Source organism: Leucopleurus acutus, assembly GCF_964270905.1.
Source record: "Leucopleurus acutus genome assembly, chromosome: 2".
In the NCBI taxonomy this organism is placed as follows: domain Eukaryota; kingdom Metazoa; phylum Chordata; class Mammalia; order Artiodactyla; family Delphinidae; genus Leucopleurus; species Leucopleurus acutus.
The window spans coordinates 114910065-114933568 of NC_139143.1; the positions used below are offsets into that span (position 1 = coordinate 114910065).

The window sequence follows — 23504 nt, forward strand, 5'->3', positions numbered from 1 at the left end:
AACAGGCACACCCAATCACTTTCTTATCTGACTGAATAAATCCCTTTGAAACTGGTCCAATTGGCTAAACTTCTGTAGAAAAGGAGCTGTACCTATGTTAGGAGAGGGTCATGTTTTGGGGAAGTACAAGAATGCCAAGCCAGTAGTGAGCATCCCAGGATAATACCATGAAGGGTTATTCATTTTCATCTTTACTTATCTTCATTTTCTAATTATTATAAAAGATACTTGTTTCATTAAATATTTATATATATTAGGGAACAGGTTAAAATGTTAAGCGCTCTTCACTAAACAAAGCACTCAGGAATCCTCGCTAAGAGAAAAATACTTGAAATATACTTGGTTTATACTGCTTTGCTTACATTTGTGCCATGGATTTTCTAATTTTCTTGTTTGTCAAGGAGACGTAAGCCACCATAAGCAACCTTACACCCGGGAGAGAGGTGTATCGAGAAGAGAGGCCAGGGAAGTCTTCAATGTGGGGAGGCCCAAAGAAAGCTGGTGGAATGTGTTAGGATGTGACTGTTGGGTGACTGGAGTTTTCTAACTTCCCCTCACCTTGCACCCCACCCGCATATTTGTGCTGTAGTCACTAAATCTGGCACGACTCTGCTGTCTCAAAAACAGCGTGAATTACTTTCAATTTCAGTTTTATCCCGTTACTCCACTGGAAGGGGAGACTGGCTTGCTCAGTCTGTTTTAGCTTCGATAAAGGAGGGACAGAAAGGTGCAAGGAGCAAGTGAGCAAGGGGTGAGAGGCAACTGGAACTGTTCTTGGTGTGTGTGGAGCAGGTATGTCTATCTCTTTTATGTGCAACCCCAAATTGATTTCTGATTCAAAGTGACAATTGAGAGAGGGCAGGTTGCCTATTGTCTGGGGTGCAGAGGTCTATGGCTGGCTTCAGTTTGGAGGACGCTCAGCTTCTCTGGATCAGTAAGGTCTGCAAAGTGACGGGCACACTCTGTCTCCCCGGATGTGCTGCTCCTCGAAAGAGTCCTCATGGGAGTTTGCCTGTCTTGCTTTATCCAGCTCTGTGGCTGGCATTAGAATTCAGAGAATAAGACAGTCTCTGCGGGGCTTCCCTGGTGGCGCAGTGGTTGAGAGTCCGCCTGCCGATGCAGGGGAAACGGGTTCGTGCCCCGGTCCGGGAAGATCCCACATGCCGCGGAGGGGCTGGGCCCGTGAGCCATGGCCGCTGAGCCTGCGCGTCCAGAGCCTGTGCTCCGCAATGGGAGAGGCCACAACAGTAAGAGGCTTGCGTACCGCAAAAAAAAAAAGACAGTCTCTGCCAAGGAGGTTATAGGCAATTATCATCTGAAGAGATTGTTTCTTTTAATCTTTCTATCAGTCATACTTAAGAAAGCTTCGTAGCGAGAGCTCTGAAAATATCTATGTAGAGATACATTTAGTCCCCACATAGCTGATTTTTTATTAGTTAAAAATTAAAAATCTCTTCAAAACTCTCTCTTTTTCCTTCTCTCTCTCTGGCTCCCCCTCCTCTCTCTCTTCCCTCTCTCTTCTCCCCCACGCCCTTGTGTTTGTTGGTTTGTTTTTCATAGTTACCTTGGAGTCTTTTGTAGCATTTAAAAAATCTATACAATCTGGGTTTAACAACCCCTCTGGATGATTCTTCTGTAGATCAAATTTTGAAAACCACTCCTGAGCAGGGCTGAACAGTTGTACTTTGTTAATTGAAGTTAAAAATTCTGTAGCCTATTCACAGCTAAGAAATCACAGATCTGTTTTTTTTTGTTTTTTGTTTTTTTGGAGCAAAGAGAACAAAGAAGCAGTTTATTGAGGCAAAGGCAAAAGGAAACACTCAGAGGAGAGTGTGGGGCACCCCTGCCGGGTTTTTTGATTCCCCCTTTTATCTTATTTTTAGCCCTTTGAACGGGTGGGGTCTTTTTTTTTTAACGTTTTTATTGGAGTATAATTGCTTTACAGTGGTGTGTTAGTTTCTGCTTTATAACAAAGTGAATCAGTTATACATACACATATTATCCCCATATCTCTTCCCTTTTGCGTCTCCCTCCCTCCCACCCTCCCTATCCCACCCTTCTAGCTGGTCACAAAGCACCAAGCTGATTTCCCTGTGCTATGCAACTGCTTCCCACTAGCTATCTATTTCACATTTGGTAGTGTATATATGTCCATATATACACTACCACTCTCTCACTTTGTCCCAGCTTACCCTTCCCCCTCCCTGTGTCCTCAAGTCCATTCTCTAGTAGGTCTGCGTCTTTATTCCCATCTTGCCCCTAGGTTCTTCATGACCATTTTTTTTTTTTTTAGATTCCATATATAAAGTTGTTTGCAGTTATTCCTCTCACATCTTCCTACAGCTTCCTTTAGTCTTCACTCTAAAGAGGGGATTGGACAACTGCAGAAATTATAATGTAGCTGCTAGAGGCCCATGTTTTCCTTTGTATTCTTTACTCCCCACACTGAAGAATTAGATAAAAGGAGATGGTGCAGGAGCAGTGTTTGAATTTGCTTGCTGCTTTGCTCTGATAAAAAATTTCTATTTGTAGGCCTTGTTTCTTAGTAACTTAGAGTTCACAGACTGTGTTCAAATGCACCCAATGGACCAACTTGTTCAGTGCAATTATTATGGATAAATCTCCATCTAATTCAACAAACATGTACTGAAATCCTATTTCGTGTCGCATGCTATGCTCAGATATAAGCTTATAGTATTTAATTTCATTATCAAAACATTCTCCAGGCGGGACCTATAATTTTTCTCACATTACCCCTATAATTATCTTTCTTTTTAAATTTAATTTTATTTATTTATTTTTATACAGCAGGTTCTTATTAGTTATCTATTCTATACATATTAGTGTATATATGTCAATCCCAGTCTCCCAGTTCATCCCACCACCACCACCCCCCCAATCTTTAAAATTGTCTAGGTGAGACTAGGTGAGTCTAGGTGAGACTCATTGTTTAAGGCCACATGAGTAGTAACTGATAGAGCTGTTTTCTCCGTTTTTTTTTTTTTTTTTGATAATATTAGATGTATCTTGAATACTTGACCTATAAATATAAAACTGAATATTTGAGATATTTGAATATTATATCATGTTTATATATTCTGATAATGAAACATGCATAGATATTATAGGAAACTTTTAATATAATAGCAATCAAAAATATGCTAGGAGACCCATGGTATAATTGTGCTTTTAATACTTCATTTTTCAAATCAAACTTTGCCTTGGAAAACAATGACAAGGAAATCCCATATCCTTTTCACCTAGCTTTACCCAGTGGTGATCTCTTGCTAGATTTGCTTTCTCTCTCTAAATATATGTATATCTCTCTCAATGTAATATAAAATGATATTTGCATTTTTATTCTTATTCTCATTTCTGAGACTAAGTTGCAAAAAAACCTGACCCTTCTCAGCTAAGTTCTTCAGCCTGAATCCCTTAAGATACAAGACATTCTCCTGTCTCCTGCCTTCTCTTTTTGAAAGGGAGGCTGCATCCTTTTTATTGACCTCATTCCCACACAGCTGCTGCTTCTTCTACTTAACACTCTTCTATACCTGCAGGTAAAAGATGAGCACGTAGGATCACACTAAAGTGTTAGCACATTTTGCTGTATGATGGTCACTTGAAAGCTACCACTGGTTATTGATAAAGGAACTTATAGGATAACCAATGTCTTTGCAGAAGATTATTCTGCCAATTAATTGGTTGCAGTAGCATGGCACAGAAAAATAGATTGTCTGCTTTTTTTTTTTAAACTTTTTATTGTGAAAAAATATATTTAACATAAAATTTACCATTTTAACCATTTTACTTAGTTCAGTGGTACTAAGTACATTCACATAGTTGTGCAACTATCCCCACTATCCATCTCCAGATATTTTCACCATCCCAAATGGGAACTCAGTACCCTTTAAATAAACAATAACTCCTCATTGCCTCTCCCTGCAGCCCGTGCTAGACACTATTCTACTTACTGTCTATTCATTTGACTATTTTAGGTAGCTCATATAAGAGGAACCATATTATATTTTTCCTTTTGTGTCTGGCTTATTTCAGTTAGAATAATGTCTCCAAGGTTCATCAATGTAACATATTAGAATTTCATTCTTTTTATAGCTGAATAATATTCCATTGTATGACTTGCCACATTTTGTTTATCCATTCATCCCTTGATGGACATTTGCGTTGTTTCACCTCTTGGCTAATTTAGATACTGCTGCTGTGAACATTAGTGTACAAATATCTGTTCAAGTCCCTGCTATTAATACGTTTGTGTATATACCCTGAAGTGGAATTGCTGGATCAAATAGTAGTTCTATGTTGAATTTTTTGGTGAACCACCATAGTGTTTTCCACAGTGGTTGTATCATTTTACATTCCCACCAGCAATGCACAAGGGTTCCAATTTTTCTACATCCTGGCCAGCACTTGTTTGCCTTTTTTTTTTGGTAATAGCCACCGTAATTGGTGTGAGGTGGTATCTCATTGTGCTTTTGATTCATATTCCCCTAATGATTAGTGATGTTAGGCATCCTTTGATGTGTCTATTGGCTATTTGTGTATCTTTGGAGAAATGTCTGTTCAGGTCCTTTGCCTATTTATGAATCACATTTTTTTTGCTGTTTTTTTTTTTAATTTATAAATTTTTATTCTGTAGGAGTTGTTCCACGTGTAGATGTGGTGTATCTGTGGGGAGGAAGGTGATCTCTGCGTCTTACTCTTCCGCCATCGTCCAAGAAGTATCCCACTTTGATATCTGTTTTTAGTAATATGACTTCTCTTTTTTTCTTAGTCAGTCTAGCTCAAGGTTTGTCAATTTTGCTGATCTTTTTGAAGAACCAATGCTTGCTTTTTAAAATTTTGTCTATTGCTTTGCTGTTGTTTATTTCTGCTTAATCTTTATTATTTCCTTCATTCTGCTAGCCCTGAACCTTGTTTCTTTCTCTAGTTACTTAAGTAGTAAACTTAGGTTGTTGACTTGAGGTTTTTTCTTTTTTATTGCAATCATTTACAGTTATAACTTTCCGTCTTAGTATTGCTTTTGCTACATATTATAAGTTTTGTTATGTTGTGCTTTCATTCTCATTTGTCTCTAAATATTAACTAATATTTCTTGGAATTTCTTCTTTGACCCGTTGGTTAAGAGTGTGTTGTTTATTTTCCACATGCTTGTGAGGTTTCCAGTTTTACTCTAGCTATTAGTTTCTAGTTTTATTCCACTGTGATCAGAAAAGATACTTTGTATGATTTCAGACTTTTTAAAATTTAAGGTTTGTTTTGTGGCCCAAAATATTGTCTATCCTTGGAAGTATTCCATGCACATCTGGGAAAATGTGTATTCTCCTGTTGTTGAATAGGAGTGTGCCATATATGTCTGTTAGGTCCAACTAATCTGTAGTGTTGTTCAAGTCCTCTATTTTGTTATTGATCTTCTGTCTGGTTTTTCTACCCTTTATTGAAAGTAGGGTTTTAAAGTCTCCTGTTATTCTTGAGTGCTCTGTTGCTCAATTCTGTCAATGCTTGCTTCATATATTTTGGAGCTCTGATGTTTGAGGCATATATATTTAGAATTGTTTTATATTCCAGTGACTTGACTCTTTTACCCATTCATAATGTCCTTCTTTGTCTCTTTTAATAATGCTTGAAGTACATTCATTCTCTCTTGCCTCATATAGGTATAACCACCCCAGCTCTCTTTTCATTACGATTTGCATAGAATATCTTCTTCCATTCTTTCACTTTTAACCTGTGTGTGTCCTTAGATCTAAAGTGAGTTAGACAACATGTAGTTGGAGCACTTTAAAAAAAAAATCCACTCTGCCAATCTATGCCTTTTCATTGGAGAGTTAATCCATTTACATTTGTTAGGGGGAGTTTTATCTATCTGCATTTAAAGTAAGTACTGATATGGAAGAACTTATTTTTGCCATTTTCTTATTTATTTTCTATATGTCTTATTGCTTTTTGTTTCTCATTTTCTTCATTTCTGCCTTCTTTTATTTTTAGTTGATTTTTTTGTAGTGACATATTTTGATTCCCTTTGTATTTCCTTTTGTGTATATTCTATAGATATTTTCTTTGTGATGGCTGAGGTGATTACAGTAACACTCTTATAATATCTGTTTTGAAAAGGTGCCAACTTAAGTTTAAATGCATACAAAAACTCTACTTTTTCATTGCTCTTCCTTCCTTCACTTTATGTTATTAATGACAAAATTACATCTTTATATATTGTCTATCCATTAACATAGATTTATAATTTTTATGTATTTGTTTCTTATACGCTGTAGAAAATAGTATAATTAAACTCCCAATTACAATAATACAGGTTTTTATATTTACTGATAAATTCCCTTTCCCAGAGATCTTTCTATATTCATATAGTTTTCTGGTTACTGTCTAGTGTCCTTTATTTCAACCCTTTAGCATTTCTACCAGGACAGGTCTAGTAGTAATGGCTATCTCAGCTTTTCTTTACCTGGAAATGTCTTAAGCTCTACCTCATTTTTGAGAGCAGTTTTTATGGAAAGAGTTCTTTTTTCTTTAAAAAATTTTTTTTAAAAAAATTGAAGTATAGTTAATTTACAATATTGTGTTAGTTTCAGGCATACAGCATAATGATTCAGTATTTTTGTAGATTATATTTTATTAAAGGTTATTATAAGATAATGGGTGTGATTCCCTGTGCTATACAGTATATCCTTGTTGCTTATCTATTTTATACGTAGTACTTTTTATCTGTTAGTCCTATACCCCTAATTTGTTCCTCCCCTCTTTTCTCTCCCCTTTGGTAACCAGAGGTTTGTTTTCTACATCTGTGACTTTGTTTCTGTATTTGTTTCTGAATATACATTCATTTGTATTATTTTTTAGTTTCCACACATAACTGATATTATTTGTCTTTCTCTGTTTCACTTATTTCACTAAACACAATATTCTCTAGGTCCATCCATGTTGCTGCAAATGGCAGTATTTCATTCTTTTTACTGCCAAATAATATTCTATTGTCTATTGTCTATATACTACAGTCTATTGTCTATTGTCTATATACTACAGTCATCTGTTGATGGGCACTTGGGTTGCTTCCATGCCTTAACTATTGTAAACAGTGCTGCTATAAACATTGGAGTGTATGTATCTTAGAGTTTTCATTTTTTCTGGATATATACCCAGGCATGGGATTGCTGGATCATATGGTAGTTCTATTTTTTGTTTCTTAAGAAATCTCTATGCTGTTTTCCTTAATGGCTGCATCAATTTACATTCCTACCAACAGTGTATGAGTGTTCCCTTTTCTCCACATCCTCTCCAATATTTGTCATTTGTGATCTTTTTGATGATAGCCATTCTGACTGGTGTAAGGTGATAGCTCATTGTGGTTTTGATTTGCAGTTCTCTAGTAATTAGTGATGTTGGGCATTTCTTCATGTTCCTATTAGCCATCTGTATATCTTCTTTGGAAAAACGTCTACTCAAGTCTTCTGTGCACTTTTTGATTGAATTGTTTGCTTTTTGAGGTTGAGTTTTATGAGTTGTTTGTATATTTTGGATATTAACCCCTTGTTGGTCACATCATTTGCAAATATTTTCTCCCATTCTGTAGGTTTTCTTTTCGTTTTGTTGATGGTTTCCTTTGCTATGCAAAAGCTTTTAAATTTAATTATGTCTTATTTGTTTATTTTTGCTTTGATTTCTTTTGCCTTAGGAGACTGATCTAAGTAAATATTGCTACAATTGATGTCAGAATGTTCCACCTATGTTCTCTTCTAGGAGTTTCAAGGTTTCACCTCTTACATTTAGGTCTTTAAACCATTCTGAATTTATTTAAGTATGTGGTGTGAGAGAATGTTTTAATTTCATTATTTTACATGTGGCTTTCCAGTTTTCGCTGCACCACTTGTTGAAAAGACTGTCTTTTCTGCATTGTATATTCTTTCCTCCTTTGTCACAGATTAATTGACCATATGAGTGTGGGCTTATTTCTGGGGTCTCTATGCTGTTCCATTGAGCTACGTGTTGTTTTTTGGTGCCAGTACCATGCTGTTTTGATTACTGTAGCTTTATCATGTAGTCTGATGGCTGAGAGGGTTATACCTTCAACTCTGCTCTTTTTTCTCAGGATTGCTTTGGCAATTCAGGATCTTTCATGGTTCCATATAAATTTTCAGATTGTTTGCTCTAGTTCTGTGAAAAATGCTTTGATAGAGATTGCATTAAATTTGTAGATTGCTTTGGTAGTATGGCCATTTTAATAACATTAATTCTTCCAATCCAAGAGCACTGGATGTCTTTCCATTTCTTTGAATCATCTTCATTTCCTACATCAATATTTTATAGTTTTCGGAGTATAGTCTTCAACTCCTTTGTTGTTTATTCCTAGATATTTTATTTTATTTTTGATGTGATTTTAAATGAGATATCTTTATTTTCTCATACTAATATTTCTTTATTAGTGTATAGAAATGCAAGAGATTTCTGTATATTAATCTTGTATCCTGCAACCTTGCTGAATTCATTTATTAGTTCTAATAGTTTTTGGGTGGAGACTCTAGGGTTCTCTATACAGAGAGTATCATGTCATCTGCAAATAGTGACAATTTTACCTCTTCCTTTCCAATTTGGATACATTCTATTTCTTTTTCTTGTCTGAATGCTGTGGCTAGGACTCCCAATACTATGTTGAAGAGAAGTGATGAGAGTAGGCATCCTTGTCTTATTCCTGAATTTAGTGGAAGGCTCTCAAGTTTTCACCGTTAAGTATTATGTTGGCTATGGGTTTCTCATAAATGGACTTTATTATGTTGAGATATGCTTCCTCTATACCCACTTTGACAAGAGTTTTTATCATGAATGGATATTGAATTTTGTCAAATGCTTTTTCTGCATCTAGTGAATTGATCATGTGATTTTTGTCTTTCCTTTTGTTAATGTGGTATAACACATTGATTTGCCTGTATTGAACCATACTTGTGACACTGGAATGAATCCAACTTGATCATGGTGTATGATTCTTTTTATGTATTGTTGATTTCAGTTTGTTAATATTTTGTTGAGGATTTTTACATATATATTCATCAAAGATATTGGCCTGTAATTTTCTTTATTTGTGGTGCCTTTGTCTGGTTTGGTATCAGGGAAATGGTGGCCTCATAGAATGAATTTGGGAGTGTTCCCTCTTCAATTTTTGGAATTGTTAGAGAAGGATAGGTATAAGTTCTTCTTTATATGTTTGGTAGCATTCCCCAGTGATGCCATCCAGTCCTGGATTTTTGTTTTATGGTAGATTTTTTGTTTGTTTGCTTGTTTTCACAGATTCTATTTCACTTCTAGTGATCGGTCTGTTCAAATTGTCTGTTTTTCCTTGATTCAGACTTGGCAGTCTCTATGTCTCTAGAAGTTTGTCAGTTTCTTCCAGGTTGTTCAATTTGTTGGCATATAACTATTCATAGTATCCATTTATGTTATTTTGTATTTCTTAGGTTGCAGTTGTTATTTCTGCTCTTTCGTTTCTTTTTTGTTTATTTCAGTCCTCTCTTTTTTTTCTTGGTGAGCCTGGCTAGAGGTTTGTCAATTTTGTTTATCCTTTCAAAAAGCCAGCTCTTGGTTTTGTTGATCTGTTCTATTGTTTTTTGATCTCTATTTTATTTATTTCCTCTCTGATCTTTATTATTTCCTTCCCTCTGCTGACTTTGGGCTTTGTTTGTTCTTCTCTTTCGAATTCTTTTGGGTGGTGGGTTGTGATGAGTTGCTTCTTTCTTGTTGCTTTCAAGATTCTCTCTTTGTCTTTTGACAGTTTTATTATAATACGTTTCAGCATGGGTCTCTAATTATTTATCCTATTTGAGTTGTTGAACTTCTTGTATTTGTAGATTCATGTTTTTTCATCACATTGGGAATTTTTAGTGATTATTTCCTCAAAGAATCTCTCTGCCCTGCCTCTCCACTTATGCTTCAGTGACTTCCGTAATGCATGTATCTGTCTACTTGACAATATCCCATAAATCTCTTAGGCTATATTACTTTAAAAAATTCTTTCTTCCTTCTGCTCCTGAGGCTTTATAACTTCAGATATCTTAGCTTTAAGTTTGCTGACTCTTTCTTTTGACTGCATAAGTCTGATCTCATCTAGAAAATTTCTAAATTCAGTTATTGTATTTTCCGGTTTCAGAATTTCTACTGGGTTCCTTTTTATTATTTTTATCACTTTGTTGATTTTAAAATTTTGTTTACATATTGTTTTTCTTTTCTTTCTTTTTATTTTTAGAAATGTGTGGATGGGATGGAGTTACAGCTTATTTATTTATTTAATGTTTGGCTGTCTCAGGTCTTAGTTGCGGCATGTGGGATCTTTCATTGTGGCATGCAGGCTTCTCTCTAGTTGTAGTGCATGGGCTCCATAGCACATGGGCTCAGTAGTTGCACCACGCAGGCTCTCTAGTTGTGGTGTGCAGGCTCCAGAACGCGTGGGCTCTGTAGTTGAGGCATGCGGGCTCTTTAGTTGTGCCGCACGGGCTCAGTAGTTGAGGCACATGGGCTTAGTTGCCCTGCAGCATGTGAGATCTTAGTTCCCCAACCAGGGATCGAACCTGTGTCCCCTACATTGGAAGGCAAATTCTTCACCACTGGGCCATTAAGGAAGTCCCCACATATTGTTTTTCTGGTATTCTTTAGTTCTTTGTGTTTTCATTTAGCTTTCTGAGCATACTTAAGAAAGTTATTTCAAAGTCTTTGCCTAGAACACTTAGTGCATGTATTTCTTCAGGGGTGTTTCATACTACTTTATTTTCTTCCTTTGAAAGGGCCACATTTTCTTTGTATGCCTTGAATGGGCATACATTTCTTTGTATGCCTTGTGATTTTTGTTTTGTTGTTGCTTTTGTTGAAAATTGGGCATTTATAAAAGCAGCTAACTTTCCCATTCTTTGCATACTGGCTTTGTGCCAAGGAATTCTTTCACTAAGCTGGCCCTTGGTTTTGAGGCTTGGGATTAAGGTAAAGAGAAACCATAAAGTCTTTTTAGGCTTTTCTGAGCATGCATCTTCCCTGAACCTGTGTGTGCCTTTTCAGTTTTCCCCTGTATATGCTGCTTTTAAATATCTTAATTTCCCAAAGTTTCTCTCCTTGGGTCTTTTGATCATCTATTGTTTGTCTCCACCCTGAAAAGGAAAAATTCAGTTTCTCCTCTCAACTTTCTATTCTCCATACTTCACTTTTGGTCACCACATATCTGGGCATTTTTTTCACACTAAGCACTTCTGACACTAATTTCCAAGAGTTAGTCCATACCCCACAGGTTAAGGGCTCAGTCCCACAAGACTGCCCCCCAGTTCAAATGCCAATTGCAAGTCTAGGTTGTCACCTGGACTTCTAACTGGCTATACATTGGAGGTTCCCACCATCTCCTCTTCAGTTTCAATAATTTGCTAGGATGGTTTACAGAAATCAGGAAAAACAGTTTACTTACTAGATTACTGGTTTATTAAAAAAGGATACAACCCAGGAACAGCAAGATAGGAGAAATGCATAGAGAAAGGTAAGAAAGGGTTGTGGAGCTTCCATGTCCCCTCTAGACATGCCATCCTTTGACCACCTCCATGGTCATCAAGTCAGAATCTCTCTGAACCCTTTTAATTAGGGTTTTTCAGTTTTTTAAATGAAGTCTTCATTAAATAGGGATGGTTGATTAAACAATTAGTCATTGATGATTACACAACTTTCAGCTCTTCTCTGATCCCCAGAGGTTGGGGGATGAAGCTGAATGTTCCATGTCTCTAATAGCATGGTTCGTTCTTTTAAGTATGCGTTTAGGTGGGTATGTACTTTATGTATCATAGGGCTTGGTATATTCTAGGCCTTCAGTGTGTAGTAACAATAACTTGAATTTTATTATTATTATTGAAGTAAAACTATAGAGAGTGATAATAGCCTGTGTTTCACTACAAACCTCATCAGAGATTTGAGGGAATGATGGCGGGAAGCCTCTGTAGTCTGCTAATTCTAGGTTAGCTTTCGTCTCATGGAAAGTACAGAATTCTTACCAAGTCCAACGTTGACAAGTGCTTGTATGACTCTGAGTTAGGGAATGACTTTATAATCTTATTTCTACTAGGAATCACTTCTAGGTTAGCAGGTTGCCATGGCATCTGGACCCAACATGATGGACCCCATTTGTCTGGTGGAAAATGACAATGAGCTGCTGTCAGTGAACCAGGAAGCTCTACAGATTCTTGAGAAGATTTCACAGCCATTGGTGGTGGTGGCCATTGTAGGACTGTATCGTACAGGCAAATCCTACTTGATGAACCGTCTTAAAGGACAGAACAATGGTGAGTGTTATACTTGGTCAGGATCCATTTGTTTGACTCTAGCTGATATCTCAGCCTCTTAATTTTCTTCCCTGGTCATGTGAAGGGAGAACCAAATTCCTCTCAATAAGCCACCGTTTCACTTCTAATTCTCACCACTAAATCACTACCTTATTGTGATCTGTTATCATATTTTTTGTTTTATTCCTATAAAGCAATATTTCTCCTATGTATGCAAAAAATCCTACCTTCTTCTACCTGCTTAAGTACTGGGCTCTTGCAATTGTGTCTTCTCTCTCTCGAAACACATTTTGCTTTTCTATGGGATATTCTCATCAACATATAAAGATGTTTCATTATGTATTATCTTAAAAACCCTTCCTGGACTTCATATCCTATTGTGGCTAATACCTCTTCCCCTTTTCAAAAATTATTTTGTCTGGCAAAAAATATAATCTCAATTTCTTTTTTCCACTTTTTTACCTGCCCATATTTTACTGCAATCCACTTCTCTCTGTCTCTGAACCTCACCATTCTTTCAAAATACTCTTCTTATGGTTACCTGAGACCTCTGTTTTGTCTGATTCATGGATACCTCTTTGTCTCCTTGTTGATCCCTTGCTTGGCGTCATTCTCACAATTAATATCCCCTCCTCCTTGAAATAGGTGACAGACAAAGTAGGACATTCTTGAGGAAATAGAGAAAGCACCATGTTGTATGCTGGGGTACTTATACTCCAGTAAGTCTGACTTTGTAGCCCCTGGGCTGCTTAGATTATCTGCTATAACTGAATGTTGCTTTCTCCCCTCCCCTTGCAGGTTTCCCTCTGGGCTCTACAGTGCAGTCTAAAACAAAGGGCATCTGGATGTGGTGTGTGCCTCACCCTTCCAAGTCAGACCATACCCTGGTCCTTCTGGACACAGAGGGCCTGGGCGATGTGGAAAAGGTAAGGCAGAAAATCACAGATAAATCCTTTTTATTCTGGATTTTCTCCTTATTGCTTGATGATCATAGACATTTAACTGCTGTTGTCTATTTGTAAAGTCTAGAAATCACCTATAGTAAAGGAGGCAGACTATGGTTTGTTTGAATCTCACTTCTAGGTAAGGTATCATGGTATGTTAGATAAAATCTTTTATTTCTTGGCACTGTGTGGATGACTTGATTACATTTAATAAATAATTGTTGAACAACTGAATTCTAGGCCTTTGGACTTAGTACTGTAGATATCACTGACCAAAATAAAGGTCCTGTCCTCAAAGAGGCTTTAGTCCAGTTGACAAGGCCGCACATATGCAGTCGGGTTTAATAAAGTATGATTGGTAAAGAAGCAGGTTGGAGAGAGGAAGAAGTGCTGTGTTGCAATCTCCAACTTCTGTCAATTCCATGTGAGCTCTAGATTGAAAGGTCCTTTTGAGTTATCCTGAGCTGGGACAAGGGTGCTGATAAATTATTGGAAGCCTGCTCTGGAAGCCTTTCTAATTAAGAAGCCTGACACCTGAAGACTGTCTTTCACCAGCACTCCCAACAGCTGGGGGACTAAGTCCTTCAGTCTTGAAACGTGATCCAGGCAGCACCTCACAGTTTCCATAATTGACAGTTAAGTGTAAGGATGCCTTGGTAAGAAAGTGGAGAAACATCAACCTGGGAGTGAGGAAAGTTTTCTGATTCACCTTCTTAGCTACCAGATGAAGGATGTATTTGAGGGTTAGAGTTAAGAGATGGGTTTATATTTTCTATGATGAAGTTCATCAACTACTCACAGAGCATTGTAGAATGCTGTAAGATACCTCTGAATGTGCTGTTTCTATAAAGGCATGTGTTTGTCCTACAAGAAACATTTTAAGATCGATTTTTGGTATTTTAGCTTTCTACTAATGGATGAAATAAATTACTTTTTTTCCACTTACTTTGAGACTTATTTGGAAATAGTATCTAAATTTCTATAGCTTTCTATTTCTTCCCAAAGGAGAATTAGAAATTCTGTATTTATTTAAAATCATATATCAAGCAATGATATAGTCTTGTTGTTGAAATAATTTATTGTTTGTCATAAATACCACTTCTTCTTATCCTAAGTGATTATTTTTAAAAATCGCATTTTGGGGAAATAAAGTGATGAATAGATTATTTCCCCCCCAAACTCCAATATAGACTGTTCTTGACATGAATCACAGTTTTTGCATTTGTTCTAGGGAATAGCTTCACAACCGTTATAGTAGAAATGATCTCTGGATTTATGCTATTACTTAGACAGTGCTATGATTTATACAAACAAATTAGCCTGGCCTTTAAGGTCCTTCATCAGGCTGCACTAGAGCTCAAATGTACTTCTCCACTCAACCTCTGCTCCAGTCAAATGAAATGACTCTATTTTCATTACAAGACCCCTGTATTCTCCCATGTCTAATTTTGCTTCTGTGAGTGTTTCTATCTATGGGACCACCTTCATTTCTTCAATTCCACATTCAACCAATCCTTTAATACTCAGTTCAAGACTTTGAGGAGGCTTTCATATCATAGATTCTTTCTCCAGCTTTCATAGCTCTATTCTTCCTTGACAAATTTTAATTTAATATTATAGCTATAAGTTCAACTGCTTATATACACTACTAAGATGTAAGCTTTTTATAGGTATTGTCATCTTTGTTACATTTATTGTTATGGATGTTTGTCACTGCTTTGAAATAGGCATCTTGAAAGGAATAATTGTCATTTTTAACATGGCTTTTTGAAATCTAAGAAACAGTAGGGAGCATTCAGTAACTTCTTGCAGATATTTACTGATTGGATATAATTTAAATACACAGTTATGCCAACTGTGGTATATTTTATATGGGCTATGATTAATAAATATTTGTAGAATAAATAAGTGCTAACAGTCATCATTGAATACATAATTACACACCAAGTACTGTACTCGATTTTATGTATATGTTATTTTACTTCATCCAATTGAGGGGAAAAAAAGCACTATGAAGATAAGAAGGATTTTATATATGAAAAAATTGGAAACATAAAAATGTCTTTGTAATTGTCAAAGCTGTTATCTGTATTTATGTTTCTCTTCAAACAATTTCTTTGCATGGTGAGTATGTCAGCTGAAATAATAAATGAAAATATGATAGAATAAGTGTATGAATGAATTTCTAATTTAGGAGTAAACTCCTAAGTCTTGTGTTCAAATGTGCTTTCTAGGGTGACCCTAAGAATGACTCGTGGATCTTTGCCCTGGCTGTGCTTCTATGTAGCAGCTTTGTCTACAACAGCATGAACACCATCAACCACCAGGCCTTGGAACAACTGCAGTATCCTTCCAGGAACTGAACCACCAAGTTTCATTGAGTTTTTGGGAATGGAGATAGAGTCAGTTTCTCCTTCCCTGTTATTTAGCTGCCTTTAGTGGAGTGGAGGGGACTCACGGCAAAAGAGAGTGATTATAATACTTTTTAATTAGGGAAATGTGGGAATTGTGTGTAGGGGTTTTCTTTTCCTTGACCAAGTTCCTAGTTATGTGACAGAGCTCACAGAACTCATCAGGGCCAAGTCCTCTTCAAGATCTGGTGTACTAGAAGATTCCACAGAGTTTGTGAGTTTCTTTCCAGACTTTATCTGGACTGTACGGGATTTCACCCTGGAACTGATGTTAAACGGTCACCCTATCACAGAAGATGAGTACCTGGAGAATGCCTTGAAGCTGATTCCAGGTATCAGAGCATGGTCTGGACAGTGGATGGTCCAATAGAGGGTGGGATCTACTACACACCGTCCACCATCTCTGGGGCTGCATTTGTATTTGAGACTCGATCAAAGTCTGTAGAAACTGTGGCTGGAAAGCGGATTGCAAAGCTCTAGGGACTGGAGTCTAAGTTCTCTTAAGAAAAGTAAAGTGTAAGGTAAAGTGAAATTATTCAAAACCAATTTGTTTTTCATACCATTTTTAACTTAGCATCCAGATTACAATGGGTGCTAATTCTTCTAAAGACCAGACACTTGAGTTCCCTATTTTGGCTTCTGCTTTTTTTGTTGAGGAAAAAAACTGACAAGATACTTGTTAGACATGAAATTAAAATGAAAAGTCAATCTAATGAAAAAAAAAGTGCATTTCACATAGCTAGGTATTATTTTTCTCAAAGAGGGAACTTTCTAATCCTGTATAGTATATCATCTACAAAATGACTTCATGTTCTAAGTAATCTTGAAGAAGTGTGTGTCTTTTCAATCTATGCCTTTTCAATATTTGCAATAATTTTTAGAACATTCATTTTACATTCCATATCACAGCTTTCTCCTAATTCCCATATATTTACCCATGCTTTAATTACAAATTAATAAATTATTTTAATGGGTTACATTTACAGTGGGTATATCTGATGAAATCTTGAAAGATATATCAATTCTGATTTACTCCTTTTTGTTTTCATTTTTCTATTTATGCTTTCTTTAAATATTTATTGAGAAATTGGCTAGGTGGGAGAAGACAACTGTCAGATCAAATATAATCCTTTATGTCAAAGAGGTTATTGATTAGTGGTGACATCTTAAAATTACATTTTAGGTACATTTACCCTGCAGTGTTTTTTACTAAAAATTAGCTAACTCTGTACCAATTATTTTTTAGCATCAAAATCATTTCCCCTAAATAATCTGGTGTCATTCCTAATATTCCTGATATTGTTCACTATCCCTTTTTTGTGGCTCTTCTTTTTAGTCCCACAGCTCAATTCCTACATGAGATTAAGTAGAGCAAAAAGTTACACTTGACCTTTCATTCTTTTAGCCATTAGTTCAGTAAACATCTAATAGACAACTACTCTACCATGTGCAGGTCTGGGGATACCAGCCATAGGTTTCTTTTACTGGATCAGAAGTCTCCCCAAATTTCTCTCCAGAGTTACATCATTGGTATAAGTTTGATGTGCATAGAAGTACTGAATGTCTATGTTAAAGGAGTTATAAACATAGAAGACAGCAAAAATACACAAATCCCTGTCATAAAAACCATTAGCTCCCTTGTCCCAAGACTCTTCCCAGTTTAATCTCTGTTTTTCTGTCCCTCAGGCAAGAATCCCAAAGCCCAAACATCAAATCTACCCAGAGAGTGTATCAGGCATTTCTTTCCAACACGGAAATGTTTTGTCTTTGACCGGCCAACAAATGACAAAGAACTTCTAGCTGATATTGAGAATGTGTCTGAAGACCAACTGGATCCTAAATTCCTGGAACAAACAAAGAATTTCTGTTCTTACATCTTCACCAATGCAAAAACCAAGACCCTCAGAGAGGGAATCACAGTCACTGGGAACCGTGAGACTCTTTTTCCCATTTCCGTGGGACCACTGAATATTTTATATATGTGTTTTTCAGTAGTTTTGTGTGATTCCGTATAGAATTTAGGTTTTACAGACATTCATACTCCATGAAGAAATGTGTATATTTTATACTTATCTTACTTTCGGAGATTTAAAAATCTCTCCCCCAAATTGCAAGTTTTGTCACTGAAATCTGTGGCTTCCACTGATCTGAAAAATTCCTACACTAAGAAAAAAATTCACTATCTGGGTATAAAAACAAAATTCCATTTTCTCAGGGGAAGTCTTGTATAGTAAGTGTTCTTCACAAGGAGAATACAAAAAATATTTTGGGAGTTTACAGTGGTCCAAAAATAAATATTAGCCCATAAATCACTGAAAAATCCATTCAAAGCCCCAGAATTGGGAATAAATATAATCTGATATAATCTGATATACCCTGTCTCATCTAATACCTCTGTAATCTATCTTGCTTTCAATATTTCAGATATCCCCTAGTATTTTACATACAGGTAAATTTTTAATTTTTTTCAGCCCTGTGGGCTGGAAAACCATAAAAATGAAGAGTCAGTAGGGAAATGAAGGTAGGGATAGTAGAAGGGGGAAGTGGTATGTGTGTGTGTGTGTGTGTGTGTGTGTGTGTGTGTGTGTGTGTGTGTGTGTGAGACCTTAGAAATGTAGCCTCAGAATCCTGGTGCCTATTGACTGATAACTTAATATTTATCCCTTAAATGTCCTGGCTTATTCAGGTCTGAGGACTCTGGTTGTGACCTATGTGGATAGCATCAATACTGGAGCTGTACCTTGTTTGGAGAACGCAGTGACAACTCTGGCCCAGCTGGAGAACTCAGCGGCCGTGCAGAAGGCAGCCGACCACTACAGTGAGCAGATGGCCCAGCAACTGAGGCTCCCCACGGACACGCTCCAGGAGATTCTGGAGGTGCACGCAGCCTGTGAGAGGGAAGCCATTGCAATCTTCATGGAGTGCTCCTTCAAGGATGAAAATCAGGAATTCCAGAAGAATCTTGTGGTAATTTCTCTTAGTATTTACTATTTGTCCCCTTCTCTTGAAGAAGGGGAGAATATGACAGAATGAAGAGGCATCTGTCAAAAGCCTAGCAGAGCCTTTATTGAACCCATGGCTCATCCCTCTCTCAAGGATAAAGTAGTCTGTGTTCCCATCAGGGATATAGGGCTTCAAAGGACTACATTTCCTTCTTTTTTCTGCCAAGCCTCAGGCAGTTTATCTGGAAATGTCTCTCATCTCTGATGTAAAATCAGTATAGATATCTTCATAAAGTAAATACTTCTGTGGATTCCAAGGCTGTCCAGAGCATCCAAAAGTCATTCTGAAGCTGGTTTCTCTTCCTGTGAACACATTCCCATGACCAGCACCCAAAATTTCTCTTATCAGCCCTTCATTCCAGGCCATTTTCAACTTAGGTTGCTCCTTGTGTCATTGAATATAGAATCACTGAATGCTGCAGCTGCAAGGAACCACAGAGATTAGATAATGTGCCTCCAACATTTCAGATGAAGAGCCTGAAGGGAGGCTTAGAAACTTTCCTGTGGTCTTACAGAGAGTTTTCAAGATTGTGAGTAGATCAGATCTTGTGATTGCTGTTTTATTCCCTGTACTCCAACAGAATGCTTTTCTCCTGAGGACCACAGTCACACCAGTCCTTCTACCAGATTCCTTGAAAACGTATCTCCTCTGTTCCTTGCTTCTGGTGACATCTCTCTACATTTCCCTTGCAGGAGATCATAAAGGATAAGAAGGAGGGTTTCTTGCTGCAGAATGAACAGGCATCTGTCAAATACTGCCAGGCTAGACTTCAGGAGCTTTCCAAGGCCCTAATGGAAAATATTTCAGCAGGCACTTTTTCTGTTCCTGGAGGTCATGAACTCTACAGGAAAGCAAAGGGAATGGTTGAAAGCGAGTATTGCCAAGTGCCCAGGAAAGGAGTGAAGGTGAGGAATAAGGGGGGCATGGGAGTCTACAGAATAGAGTCAAGGGGGGTTCCTGAAAATCTGAGATCACAGCACCAGGTGTGGGTAATGGGAGAGCATGGGCATATCATGACAGTTTTAGCTCTTGAGGTCCATACAATGTTCTTTATTCCTGAGGAGAAATGTCCATTCCCCCAAAATGACTATGGATTTCTAAAGTTCACGAGACAGAACAGAAATTGTTCATTTCTTCATCCAACAACATGCTTTTTGATGTGCCAAGTGCAGACGATCTACAAATCAGAGTCTTTGTACTCAAGGCTGATCACAAGAGAGGAAGTCCAATACACAGACAATTGAATACAAAGTTATAACTCTTGTGAACCTGTGAAAATGGGCTACAAAGGTGATAGTAACAAATGTAATAATAAAAAAGTAATAATGATAGTAAGAATGCAGCTGACATATTTTGAACTGTTATTGCCTAGAGCCATAATGCTAAGCTCTTTCGCTAGACTCTTTAATCCTTCAAATAACATTAAGAAGCATCTACGCTTATTGTCAACATTTTAAAGATCTGAACAGAGAGGCTTAGCAAGTTAAACTAACTTGCCTAAAGTTACAGACAGCAAGTAGCAGAGGAAAACAGCAGCACATTTTAGAGGCAGTATTTCACATTGGGAAGAGTGATATAGGAAAGCACCAGACATCCTGGGTTTGTAGAACTGAACGTAGTTCTGACTGGCTGGAATCTGGAGTGGGTAGAAGGAAGTACCACGGGGCTAGATACTGGAGGAAGACAGGTCACTGTAAGGAGCGTAGGCTTGTTGTAGTGAACCACTGTAGAATTTTAAACATGAAGCAAAAATTACATGGACATACTTGTTTTTGCAGCACTAATCTCCTCAATGGAATTTTAAGTTCTGTGCTCCTTCTTGGTTCCTCAGGCAAACGAAGTCCTCCAGAACTTTCTGCTGTCACAGGTGGCAATAGAGAAATCCGTCCTGCAGGCAGATAAAGCCCTCAGTGATGGGGAGAAGGCTGTAGCAGGTACGGAGTAGGGCTCTGGCAGTCCCGCAGTTCCCTCTGACAGGTGTGAGAGCAAAACCTTCCTGATAAGGAAGAAGGAGCCTCTTCTCCATCTGTGGGATAGCTCTGCTACATCCAAAAACAGCAAGGGGAGTTGTGGTTGGACATGGTTAGATGTCAGCCAGACAGAGCCTCTCCCATCACATTCTGAAATGTGCTCTTGGTGGTGTGGACACGGGGGGCGGATTTCAGAGATTTTCTACCTCCCTTTCCAATTTTATTTGGTCTCTGAGGTCAGGAGGGTAGAGATCAGTCCTTACCTTATTTTCATCCCTCTCTAAAACCTTCTTGGGGCAGAGGAGCAGGCCAGGAGGGAGACAGCTGAGAGGGAACAGGAGCTGCTGAAACAGAAACTGCAGGAGCTGGAGCAGCAGACGGAAGCACGACAGAGGAGTCTCCAGGAAAACATAGCCCAGCTGACAGAGAAGCTGGCGAGGAGAAGAGAAAAGCAACTGAGAGAGCACAATATGATGTTGGAGCATAAGCTGAAGGTAGGTCAGGCTGTGGCCTTAGTAGTGCTTGACGGTCATTACCCTTGTACATCAGGAAGGGGTGGGCGGAGGTTACAGCAAGACTAGGGAGGGAAGCACCGCTGCCATTTACTGCTTGTGATATATTAAAACCCTGAAGCCTTTGAATCCTTCCAAAAAGCCTTTGAGTTCTACTGTATAAGTAGACTCTGGAGAGTTCAGCATGATTATGGCCCCTCCAGTCCCCTGGAGAATATAAATAGTGTTTGGATATCCATTTTGAGAATTTTAAAATGATCTCATGAGGCTTCATTAAACAGATATTCCAACCACATATATTTGATATGAGCAGCAACTGGCTTGCTTTACCAGGATCATTGCCGATTACCGGGAACCTTGTTACCACCCAGAGACCCTGAGGTAGATCTATGCTGTCATAAAACTATTGGAAATGTCCAGACTTAAAAACATAGAGAGGCAACGGCTTCTAAACTTGCTGCCTTGTCTCCAGGTGTGGATAGATACCCAAGCTATCATGTGACATAGAGGGAATTTTCTCACTGTCCATCTGGATGTGTTTATAACAGATTTCTATGATTTGGGTGACTGCACCATCTTGAGTGGGACTGAGAATCAGTGCAATCAGACCAAGGTTACCTCTCGCCTCTCAGTTTTTGGCTGGAACATATATTTGTCCTCATGTCAGGCTTAGCTTTTTGGCAAAACCCAATGGTATGTGAATATTAGTAAGGCTGTAAACTATACTTTCTCTTAGTGTTTAGGTCCAAACCAGTAGATATTCTGTGTTACAAAATTCTCCTTTCATGACTGAGTAAGAAAGAACAATTTTAGCAGTGAAACAAAGATAATTTGCAAAGTTTTAAAGTTTGACAAAATGTAATCCTTGAAAAAAAATGGGGATTTAAAAAGTTTTACTTCCCTTCTCTCACTTTTTTTTTTTTTTTAGGTCCAGGAAGCTCTGCTTAAAGAAGGATTTAGAAAGAAATCTGAGGAGATGAATGCAGAGATAAATCATTTGAAAAATATGATTGATAATACTAAAGATGATGATACTCCCTGGCTGGCAGTAGCCTTGGACAAATTTGGCAAAGAGATCTCTTCACTATTGTGCACTCCAGGCAAACTTCTTGGTCATATTGTGAGTGGTGTGAGCTCCCTATTTAAAACGAAGTAGCTCTTCTTTTAAAGAAATTATAGATACACAATATATGTACATGTTCTGGCCTATGTTTGGTGTGAATGCTTTTCACTTGCATTCAGCAAATCTTTAAATATAAAAAGTGGTTACTAGAAAATATCAATGCCTGGCCCACATTAGATAGAATAAATGCACTTTGATATAGCATGTTCACTTTTAGGAAATATATGTGTGCAAAATCATATATATGTATATATACATACATACATACAAGAGGCCCATTGAGGCATCCCTTTTAATGGCAAAAGATTGGAAACTACTTAAATGTCCATCTATATAAGTTAGTAATATACATTTTCCATGTACATATACTGGAATACTATGTAGCCAGTAAAAAAATTGATAGTGGAGGTTTATATGTATAAATATAGAACAACCTTGAAGATATATAGTAGAGTGAAAAAAATGAGGTACAAAACAGTTTGTATAATCTGTTCACCATAAAAAATGCAATTATTATGTGCACTCATATATATGTACACATAGAACGCCTCTGGAAGATTCATTAGAAAGTGGTATCATTGGTTCCTTCTGGGGAGAACAGCTTGGCATTTGTGATGGAAGGGACACACACTTTTCATTATATCCTCTATCTTCTCAATTTTGTAAAGAAAGCTGGTATTATCATTTCTCAAATGACAAAGAAAACATAAAGTATAATACTAAAAATGATAATAAATGGAATGTGAAATTGACTATTAGATGATGAAATTGCTCATTGCTTCTAGAAATGACATCAGTCTGTTCAATGAGTTGGATCAGAATACTAGAAAGCATAAAATTTGCATCCTAATCTTGTTTTCACTTTGGCTGTGTTTTTAATCCCTTATATTTCTTCAAAAAGAAGGTATAAACTTTCCTGTTACCCCTTGAAATCTCAGCTAGAGGAGCCTTCACTTCCTCTCTTTGAGTTACACTTCTAAGGTACTGGAAGAAAATTACTAAACATTAAGAATATGCACTGGTGAGAGGAATCCCATCATTCTTGAATGTTCATTGATTGACTCTCTGCTGCAGGCAAGGGCCAAAGATGTGATGTATCATTGAAGAACTGGATGCCCTGATAGTACTGGGGATTATAGACCCTGACGCATGGAGGCCACCTGTTAGCATTTAAACATCAGAAGCCCAAGTACATACCATAGTGATGAGAATCAT

At 37.4% G+C, this 23504-nt stretch overlaps 1 protein-coding gene across 1 annotated transcript; it reads left to right on the forward strand.

The window, feature by feature from the left end:
* The first annotated feature begins 703 nt into the window (after positions 1 to 703).
* On the forward strand, positions 704 to 23164 carry LOC309958636 (guanylate-binding protein 6-like). The gene is made up of 11 exons (XM_082834708.1): positions 704 to 792; positions 12110 to 12326; positions 13125 to 13252; positions 15505 to 15614; positions 15817 to 16013; positions 17368 to 17613; positions 18368 to 18648; positions 19377 to 19589; positions 20516 to 20618; positions 20955 to 21148; positions 22095 to 23164. The coding sequence occupies exons 2-11, from the start codon at positions 12137 to 12139 to the stop codon at positions 22320 to 22322; spliced, it is 1890 nt and encodes a 629-aa protein (XP_082690834.1). The 5' UTR covers positions 704 to 792; positions 12110 to 12136; the 3' UTR covers positions 22323 to 23164.
* The last annotated feature ends 340 nt before the right edge of the window (positions 23165 to 23504 follow it).

What these genes read in the sequence shown, in the direction of transcription:
- LOC309958636 (XM_082834708.1), top strand. Translation starts at nt 12,137, where the DNA reads ATGGCATCTGGACCCAACATGATGGACCCCATTTGTCTGGTGGAAAAT. An exon ending in TGCCTTGAAGCTGATTCCAG is followed by an intron (nt 16,014 to 17,367) that starts GTATCAGAGCAT and finishes TCTGTCCCTCAG; the next exon opens with GCAAGAATCCCAAAGCCCAA. An exon ending in TGGGGAGAAGGCTGTAGCAG is followed by an intron (nt 20,619 to 20,954) that starts GTACGGAGTAGG and finishes TTCTTGGGGCAG; the next exon opens with AGGAGCAGGCCAGGAGGGAG.